This window comes from Lactuca virosa, chromosome 4 (genome assembly GCF_052849685.1).
Source record: "Lactuca virosa cultivar CGN04683 chromosome 4, Lactuca_virosa_CGN04683_v6, whole genome shotgun sequence".
Taxonomy (NCBI): Eukaryota; Viridiplantae; Streptophyta; class Magnoliopsida; order Asterales; family Asteraceae; genus Lactuca; species Lactuca virosa.
The window spans coordinates 255,626,515-255,637,595 of NC_136429.1; the positions used below are offsets into that span (position 1 = coordinate 255,626,515).

Consider the following 11,081-nt stretch of genomic DNA (forward strand, 5'->3'; position numbering starts at 1 on the left):
GGTTATCATAGTCAATGATTGGCACTATGACCTGGGTACTCTTTCCGACTTAGGGTGTTAGCTACTATATTGGCTTTGTCGAGATGATAACGAATTTCAAATTCGTAGTCATTTCGTAGCTCGACCCATCGTCGTGGTCTCATGTTGAATTCCACCTGGTAGAATACATGATGCAGGCTTTTGCTCCGAAGTTCATGATCAGACTCATACTTGGCTCATCCACCATTACCTCGTGTATACAAGTCGTATATATTTTAGATTTCACAAAACGTTCGGATGGGTGACTCTGCCCCAGGTCCACATTCAAACAAGGAACAGGAGATAGGGCGGAATCACACATCCTTAATCTTGTTAAGTCTAACTTATATACCACCCTGGTGTATACACTTAGCAGCGATAGATCAACTTAATGAGTTCTTATTCTCTATTCTTGAACTTGACCTGCGGTACAATGATTTTCCTACGAGATCTATTGAGGTACTTCGGTAATTACTGACTTCCAAGACTACTTCGGTGCTGTTCGTTTGAAGTTTCCTGTCTACTGAGTAGGCTAGAATGGCGTGGTACTCTTCGCATGGGTACTTCTGAAGTTTTGAAATGAGAGCCAACCTAAGGGTTTTATGTTAATGATTGGAGGAATTTCATCTTACGGCTGATTAAGGAAAAAGTTCTCTTATACAGCATAAGAATTTTCACATGGTAAGGACCAGGCCAAACCATGTCGAATGAGGATGTCAGAATTTTCTTGACGAAATAGATATTAAGTCGTTCTGGGATGAATGATTACTAGGGTGATATCCTATGTACCTAATTTTTCAGCGCTTCTAGTTTTATTCTGTTATTATCACTACGAACCCCTTTTGATTCGAAATTGGTGGGTACTACCAATCCGAGGGTTCCGATAATTTGAAATTATGAACTTTCATGAAACGATCCTTACTAGGTCTCCCTATAATCGCTTGGTGTATACAAGTCATGTATAATTAAGATTGGTAAGACCTTTGACTGAGCAACCCTGCCCTAAATCCACAACCAAACAAGGAACGGGAAATGACGCAGGATTACTCACTCTAAGTCTACAAATCTTAATTATAAATGACCCCTATGTATACACTAAGTCATCATAGCTTACCTGTTAGGGTTTCAAATTTTATATAACTGTTGTGATTTAATTTGAACGGAAGAGTAATTATAATTATAGCTAGTTATCGGGGTTTGGAAGCGTACCAAAATATAGCAGGGTTCTTTGATGCTTTTCCATGTATTGGGATCAAAATCCTCCTGCTCCCCCGTCGTTCTTCTCTGTTGGACAGTCCCTCTTGTAATGTCCTATTTCACCACAAAGGTGACATATGGGAATTGTTCCAACATCGGTAGTTGAAGTGATGAACTCAACCGGAGTTCTACAGATGTGGGCGGTATGCCCCTTCATGTTGCATCTATTGCAATGCAGCTCTCGGCAAACTTCATGATGATGGTAGTTGCACTTGCTGCAGTGTGGGAGGTTTCCTAAGTACGGCTTGGTTGGTGATAGAATAACAGGGCTGATGGGGGTATTGACTGCCCCAGTTCGTTGCCCTCTGTTAGGTTCTTGAGTTGAACAACTCCCTTTCTTGTTCTTGAACTTTCGTTTAAGGGTATTAGGCTTAAGGTTCAAGGTGTTCTTACAAGTAGGTGCCCGTTGCTGTACTTGGCCATCACCATGATCGGGGTTACAAATAGCATTACTACTAACATTTGCATTGTTAGCATTAAGGTGTGCCATGACAGCTGTTACAGCTGCTGTGACCGCAGCTTGAAACGTGGCCGCATCTATCTGAAGGATTGGTGTTTCGCTGCTGGGTTGGTTACATTTCTTTGGAGGCATGATTCTGTTACATGATAAGAAATGAGCTCGTGAGCGACTATCGTGTCTCTAGATGTATTCTAACCATTTGTATCTATGTATTAATCTTTTGTTTTGTTATATTGTTCTTCATGATTCGACCTGCATCCCTATGATGCAGTCCTGGTAAGAAACAGAATTAAGTTTCTAGAGTGGTTAGGAACCGAGTATCATCCGAACTAAGTTACCTTCGTTTGGTGGATATCGTTTCCCAATTTTCGAAAATATTCGAAAACAATTCATAATAGTGTCAACATAAAATAGACTTATGAATTTGTGAAGTAATCATTATCAATTAAGATTCCGTGATATGATTTATTATGATTAGCTGTGACTGGAAAAGAGGATAAGCTCAAAACCTAATGTGAGTAATGAGATCACTAACTCACTAGGTTGAACCGATTTACTAGTTATTACTTAGATGAAAAGGTGTTTAAATGCTTCACATGAATCATGCGTGGTTTTCCTTTGTTCTCTGTTCTATTCTGGGTGGTAATGATTTGTTCTCTCCTGGTATCTATAGGGTGTCCTTCTCCTCTGTAGGTATATTGAATTACCGGGTTGTCTTACTTCCGATTCTGACACTGATCCCCGTTACTTTGTAATGAAGATTTTGAATCTCGAAAGTTCATGCGAATCTCTCATTGGTGTCCTTAATAGGGTAAGGGCACTAAATGATTTCTATAGTTTGTTTACTTCTCATCTGTTTCTTTCTTGGAATTCTCCTAATGAAATTATGTTGGATCCTCCTTGACTCTTCTATTGATTGCTGGAGTAACTATGTTTATCTAACGGGATTATACGAGAATGGGAATGTCTAAAGAATCTATGAGAAAATTTAAATTTTTACGAAGGTGATCCTTCCTGGTCCTCCTATAATCACATGGTGTGTACCGATTATATATAATCCAGATCAAATAGACCTTTGAATAAGTAATCCTACTCTAAAACCACATCCAAACAAGGAAAAGGAAGTAGAGTGAAAATCACCTATTCTAAGTCTATAAAATCTCGGCTATATATAACCCTAACGTATCCACTTAGTAATTATAGACTATCAGAAAAGATCTTTGTAACATTTTCCCCAAAGGTATGTAACATACCTTCATGTTATTTTAGTTATGAGTTTGATTCTTGGACTTCTAGATACAAGAACTTAACAAGTTTTTAGTCTTCTTGTTATAGCATTCTAAAATACTACCATACTATTTTAATCCTTATGTTTGGTTCTAGAATTCTTCTGGTGCTTAGGTAAGTTTTAGACCTGTTGCAACACTACAATCACTCCCCAAACACATGTTGGTCATATCTCGAATGAATATAGTTGATCAGGCTATATTGATCCCAGATATGATTATGTCACTGTCTAGGTTTAACTGCAATGTCCAACATCCAAATACTTTAGTTTTGTTCTTCTTGTGATACTCATTCTGGTATATATACTCTACATGTACTTATACTTTTATAAAATATTGATATATTTTTAAAGTATAACTCTTCGTCAGAGTGTTTTTATCCCAATGGGTTTATAGTTGTATATCTTTTATGACTGATACATTGAGTTCACTATAAACACTGCTCTGATACCAATCTGTCGCACCCCCAAACCAGAACGGCGGAAACGTTCGGGGGCGGAGGACTTTAGGTAAGTATCACAACACATGCAATATAGTAATCAAAGTACAAACAACCATTTCATTAATAAGTATAAGTTTTACATAAGTATTCAAACATTACATATTCAAACACTAAAGTAGGTACAGTAGAAGACAAGAGTCGCGGTACGGTACTAGGTAGTCTTCTCAAAAGCTTCAGGAGTGTACCTGTCTACTGGATTCCTGAGAATACAAGTTATTTGGAAAGAGTAGATCAACATTTAAGCTGGTGAGTTCATAAGTATTTTAGTTCTGTTAAGTATACCCTATGTTTTTTGGATAATTCACTGGTTTCTCCAGGAAATCGTATATTTCCTGAGGTGATTAACTGATAACCTCAATAGTTTCCCTATGTAATTACTTAGTTTATACTGATTATATATAACCCAATATCGAATGTATAGTCAAATGGGTGTATCTGCCCTAAGCCCACAACCAAACAAGGAACAGGAAGTAAGGCGGAAGTCACACATTTCACTGTCAATCGGATATTACGTATGTATAACTATGGCGTAGCAACTAAGGAATTATAGAATTAACCACTAAAGGTCCTTTATGTTATACTAGTTTACTGAAAGTAACTGACTAGATTCCCATTTGTAAAAGTGGTTTAATCCCATAAACCGTTCTCTTTGTATTCATGTTTTGTATTTGTATTCCTTTATAAAAACTTGTAACTGAGAGTGTGCCTGGCTGCATCAGCTTTTATTGAAAACTGTATTGAACCATTGTATTTTGTATTCCTTAAACTGGTACTTTGAAGGTGTACTTTCGTTTAGTTGTTTATACACTAACTTATTGTTAATATCTTTTTAATGAGTTATTATAACCATACTATGACGGATGGCCTGAAACAAACGCTTTGTGGGCATTTAAACTGGTGATAACAATTGTCACTCATAGGCTTATAAACCTGACTGTAGCTAGCAGCCTGAGTGCGGGGTTGTCAATCCTGATATAGATCTACACACACTTGTTTCGATCCCCGGCTGGAGATTCTGGTTATAATTTCAGAGCTTTTCCTATGTTGTCTAAAATCAATTAAACAACCAGAACTTAGTGTCTCATAAAAAGCATATAAACGTTACATGTGTATTATTTATGAAAAGCCCAATCATTCTGAAATAATGATTGACAGTGTGTTCTTGAATTAGAATTTCTAACATGTATTTGATAAGTGTAAACCCTTGATTTGTTTTGAATCAAAACCCTGGTTTCTTGTAAAACAGTGTATTCTAGTATACATGAATCATGAATTATTACCTCGTGTTTGCTAACTCGGGTACTCTGTATAGTACCTTTGCTAATGCAAACCCGGCAGAATGTATTATTACCTCGTGTTTGCTAACTCGGGTACTCTGTATAGTACCTTTGCTAATGCAAACCCGGCAGGATGTATTATTACCTCGTGTTTGCTAACTCGGGCACTCTGTATAGTAACTTTGCTAATGCAAACCCGACATTACCACGTGTTTGCTAACTCGGGTACTCTGTATAGTACCTTTGCTAATGCAAACCAGGTATGATGTATCTTTACTTCTTTAATATGGTTTTCGTATATTAAAGGTATTATACATATCTTGGTATAGTTGAATGAATTTTGGTAATTTTGTTGGAAAGTATACAGTCGTGAATCATACTTGTATATTTAGTTTTGAATCATAAATTATACCTATTATAATTTATATGTTCTATCTGATTAGCATGAATTCTCATGGAATATCACCTTTGCACGGCCTGATACAAAGGTAATGATACTAAAAGGAGTAACCTTTTAGACTCATATATGTATAATATATATATATATATATATATATATATATATATATATATATATATATATATATATATATATATATATATATATATATATATATATATATATATATAATTAAGAAGGAAACGACCTTCGGACAAATAACACAACCTAAATTCCACATCCAAACAAGGAAAATGATATAAGATAATTCATTAGTCCTAAGCCCTTCAAGTCTTATTTATATATTTATACATATATAAACATGATTTTGGCATTTATAATTTGAAATAGTTTATAAAACATTTTTCAAAGAATTTAACATGGCTTTACGTTATTTTGGAAGTATTTGGTAATTCTTAAAAGCATACGGAAACTTTCTGTGTGATTATTATCACACACAGTTATTAACACAATTTATTATTGTGTTAAACTTGTTTCCCCCCCCCCCCCCCCCCCCTAAAAATCATTTAAAAACCATTGAAAAGGTAAATTATAGGGGTATGAACTCACTTTGATAAGTGATGATTCGGGCAACGTTTCGTTTCCCGGAAAGAGTTTATTTGACGAGAAACCGGCTCAAACCGGGCAGAGTTTCGGCAGGAGAGAGGATAACTTCTCAAGAATTCCGGGGCTCCGAGGCTTGCTTCGGGCTTTAGACATGATACCGGGGCCTTGGGGGGTCGTGAGAATGTCGAGAGGGTGAAATGGTGCAAAATGGGGAATTTAGGGGTGAAAAATCCTCTCTAGCCGAGAAGTCTCGCAGGCTATTTATAGTCTGCAGCTTCGGATCCGGAGCAAGGTAAGCAAGACACGTACCTCAGACAGGTGGCAAATTAGAGGTTCGACTCGGACAGGTGGCGAGGGCTCGGTTAGGCGGTTCGCTGCTGGCAGCTTCGGATAGGACTAGCCTTCGGTCCATTGGGAGAAGGCCACACATGCGAAGGGGTCATCCGAGGAGTGTCTCATGCGAAGGTGTAGGCTTCTGACTGGACCGCGGCTGCGGTCCAATCCGATGGTGACCCGGCGATTTGTGGTCCAACCCGAAGATGACACGTGGCAGCCTCGCATGCGAGGGATGACGTGTCCGAGGTGACTCAGCGAAATTTCCCGGTTTTCAAGATTTTCTTGATTTTTGTGCCAAAAACTTGTGAAATTCATAACTTTCGCATAAGAGCTCCGTTTTTGACGTTCTTTATATACACGCGTAGGTAAAAGCATACTATACGACTTTCGTTTAGACTTCGTCGGCTGATTTTGAATTTATTTTTAATATTGTTATTTTAAACAGACCGGGACGGGAATCCGTTAAAAATTCATAACTTCTCCATCCGACGTCCATTTTCGTCTGTCTTTTTACCGTTGTGCTACTTTTGACGAGATCGTCGGCTAAATATCGATCGATTTATATTTTGAATTTTTAGCTGTCTACTGCTAAACTGAAACTTCGAAAAATCATAACTTCCTCATATGAAGTCGGATTTTCACGTTCTTTTTATGAACGTTCTCTGTTTAACATATTCTACAACTTTTATTTAGATTGTTAAGGCTAAAAAGCCTTTTATCGAAAATTCGCTTTTTACACTGAACAGTGTTTTGCCGGTTTTACCGCAGATTTTCGATTGGTCATAACTTCTTCGTTATAACTCAGATTTCAGTGTTCTTTATGTTTTTGAAAACCTTGTTACAAACTCTACAACTTGGTTCATCCCAATTACGATTATTGATCAATTTATTTTTGACCAAAATTTGACTGGTGTCACATCAAGCCACCACAACACCACGTGCTCCAGCCTCATCCACACCAAATAATCCCAAGCAATACTCAGGGACCCTACCTAAGTGCAGCAAATGCAATTTCCACCATCAGGGAGAATGTAGAGAGATGCACTGCACAAGCTGCAACCGAAAGGGTCACACCGTAAGGTACTGCAGAACTTATCCACAACAAAACCAACAGTCAAACAACAACAAAAACAATAACAACAACTACAACAACAACAACAAAACTGGGGCCCGTCACACCTGCTATGGGTGTGGAGGAACCGGCCATTTACGGCGCAACTGCCCCAAAGTAAACAATCAGGGGGCAGGAACAGCAGGAAGGGTGTTGACAATGGGTCAAGGCGAACCAGTGCAGGACCCAGCAGTTGTTACTGGTACGTTCGTACTTAACAACTCGTACGCATGCATCTTATTTGATAGTGGGCCGAAGCGAAGTTTCGTTAGTAGTAAATTCAAACACTTACTAAATCAACTACCCCAGAAGCTCAACGAAGCCTTCACGATGGAAATGGCTAATGGGAATACTGAAACAACCAAACATATCTATGTAGGGTGCACATTAACACTAAACAATCACTCCTTTCAAATAGACTTGATGCCAATAAATATTAGGAGTTTTGATGTGATAAACGGCATGGATTGGTTAAGCCCCCACCATGCTGATATTATGTGTTGCGAAAAGGCCGTTCATCTCCCCAATCACGAAACCCTAATAATCTATGGCGATAAACCTGGCGCAAATCTTCGCCTTACCTCGTGCATCAAGGCACAAAAGTGCCTACACAAGAAGAACTATGCATTCCTCGCTCATGTGGTGGATAATACCAAAGAAGAAGTAAACATTCAAGACATTCCAGTGGCATGTGACTTCTCGGATGTATTTCCAGATGATCTCTCTGGAATACCCCCAGAAAGACAGGTCGAATTCCGAATTGACCTAATACCAGGAGCCACATCAATTGCCAAATCACCCTACAGGTTAGCTCCCGTCGAAATGCAGGATTTATCCAGCCAACTAAGCGAGCTGCTGAGCAAAGGATTCATCCGACCAAGCTTCTCACCACTACTAGAAAAACAGCCTTTTACGATGCGCAAACAATGACACGCAGTGATTTACGATACGCAAAAGCGTGCGCCCTAAAAATAATGTCATAAATTCTAAAATTTGAAGGATAGAGGACACGCATTTGTGCTTGCCCTGAAATTAGTGTCAGAAAAGAAAAAAAATACAAACACGGAGGGCGCTTATCTTAAATGTGTTTCCTCTTCAAATGCCGCTTTATATTTTTTTTGCTTGAACGCGCGTTTTTAAAGGGTGAAACGAAATCGTCTGAAATTCTAAAATTTTGAAGAACCCCGCGTCTACCCTCTCTCCTCAGTATCTTCCTCCATTCACTCCTTCCTTCTCTCTGTAAACCCTAAGCCATCGCCACCGCCACCGCCATTGAACCTTAAAAACTCAATCCACGCTTCACCTTCATTCACTCAATCGGACCCTTTAATTGTAGCAAAACCACCAGAACCCTAGGTCTTGCCTTTTATGCTTTCACATCCTTCCTTCCCTAGTTCGTATGTTATTATGAATCCATATTTCTTTTCTCTATCATGAACGCGCCTCTATCGTCGTGGTCTCTTTGCTCATCGTATCATCATACATGTCCCCTCTTCTCGTCGTTCCGCTCCTTGACCTTACGTAGGTAATATCATCAGTACTCCCTCTTCTCGTTATTCTGCTCCTTGACCCTATGTAGAGCGTGGCTATTACCTTCTTGTCCAATGACCCATCAACTCCTCCATGCTTCCTCTTCATGGCTGCAGCAAACCCAAATCCCCTTGTCTGCCAATGATTTCCCCATGGCGTTCTCTGTGCATTGATAAGGGTTTTCACCTTCATCCCTTCTACGCTGACAGGTCTGATATATTCCCTTAAAAAAGAAAAATAATTTCTTATTCTTTTATTATCATCATCTTCAATACTACTTCACAGGTGAACGATCTTTCCTTTGTACCTAAAGCAAAACTGATACCAATCTTTCTCTAAGCAAAACATATAAAGATATCATTCAAGCAGTGAAGGCAAGAATAGTTGAATGTTATATGATTATGAACAGGGGAAAATGCGTAATTTTTCCTACCGAGTCAGCCGTATTCAATGTCATAGCAGGTACTCTGTGTGAAATTCTTTTAGGATACTTCATTTTTCATATTGGTTATACACAGGAATACTAATAGAGATGTCTACCAAACTTGCTGTTTTTATTCAGATTGTTAAGGTTCTAGAATTCATTGGCAAGAAGGAGGGGTTACAACTTCCTCCTGGATTTGCTGCTCGCATAGCAGAAAAATTTGGTTGGAGTTTAAGGAGGGCTATATTGTCATTTAAGACATGTCGTGTCCAACAGTTAAGATCACTTTGACACTATTTCTTGTGTTTACTTGTGGTGCTATTTAAAGGAATGATAATATGTGATTTTTTATGCTCATAGGTACCCTTTTACTAATAATCAAGTAATTCCCCCAATGGACTGGGAGGAGTATGTATCTGAGATAGCATCTGACATTCTGAAAGAGCAGAGCCCTAAAAGGTTTATATTCTATCTTTATACATATCGTACACTATGTATATGCTGTAATTATATATTTTTACTTATTTTTATGTGTATATTTTTATATAGGCTGTTCCAGGTTCGGGGAAACTTGTATGAGTTACTTGTGAATTGTATCCCTCCTGAAGTTATATTGAAGGTTGTAATCTCTCCTCTCACATAACTAGTCTGAATTTGGTTTTGTTGTAATTGAAAGTGAATGTTTTTGTTGATATGATTCAGAGGATGCTTCATGAATTGCTGAAGAAACTAGATTCTGAATTGAAGCATGAGGTCTGTCATTGGGCAGCATATTATGTGAGTTCATTGTTCATGCTATTGTCCCATTAAATTTTTTTTTAAACCAATATTCTTTTAGTATTGATATTTCTTTTTCTTTTTTTAGGAACATAGGATGCGTCTTGGACAGAAAGCCATATTTCACAATGAAGGTACTTTTTTCTAATCTCTTGAGTTTTATAATAATTTATAGCGATTGCTATTAACCATGCAGGCAGTAGACTGAACTGTTGCATTGATTAAGCTCATGAGGGTTGTTTTTGTTTATAATAAAAAATGGGAAGCAGCTTTTGGTTGAGACTCTTTTTTAAGTTATGTTTTATTTTCATGGATTTATATCTTTTTCATAAATTGTGGCTTTTGACTTGGATATAGCGCAAAATTGTCGTGCTAACTTTTTTTCAAATATCTAAAATACCCTTTGGTAAAGTTAAAGTAAATCAACCTTGTGGATCCAAATAAATTACGTTTAGTTTATTTACAATGATGATAAGGGGTAAATATGTAACATCCATCCTAGAACTTTTTGAAAAAGGAAATGTTGCAACTTTCAAGTAAAGAGATGGTCTTCAACCTTCAGAGACTATGATTGAATACATGGTTGAAATGGAGGTATACCAAAACTACCCTTATATATATTATTTAATTACAATGGTGGAATTGATTATTTATAAAACAAAAAATTTAAAACATAATAAAACCTCATAAAGTGCAAATCAATGAAAGTACATTGCTTTTTCTTGCATCTAACCCTATAAAGTGATATCCAATATCTTTTGCAGATGGATTATATAAACACTTCACACCCGAATTTTATTGGTGGGAGTAAAGTAGTTGAAACAACAATGCAGCTAGTGAAGTCTTCTAAAATTACAACCACAAATTCAAGGCAAAAGGTGAAAATCTAAACTCTAAATAGTATGATTGATATTCTGTTTGATTGTTTACTCACTCGCTGAGGTCATCTTTTCCGACTTCCATTTTTTTATATAATTTTTATTTGGGTCAGGAGGCTGCTGATGACAAAGCACCACAATCTGAAAGAGGCATCAAGTCACGTGCAATTCTTGGTAGACAGGTCAAAGGAATTGTCATAGAGCAGGTTGTTATAATGC

The 11,081-nt window shown here is 37.6% G+C and overlaps 1 protein-coding gene across 1 annotated transcript; it reads left to right on the forward strand.

Annotated features, from left to right (window-relative positions):
• The first annotated feature begins 9,198 nt into the window (after nt 1-9,198).
• On the forward strand, nt 9,199-10,132 carry LOC145105819 (replication factor C subunit 3-like). Its single transcript, XM_079042899.1, has 6 exons — nt 9,199-9,202; nt 9,302-9,455; nt 9,568-9,666; nt 9,757-9,826; nt 9,910-9,960; nt 10,073-10,132. Exons 1-6 carry the CDS (start codon nt 9,199-9,201, stop codon nt 10,130-10,132), a joined length of 438 nt encoding a protein of 145 aa, XP_078899025.1.
• The last annotated feature ends 949 nt before the right edge of the window (nt 10,133-11,081 follow it).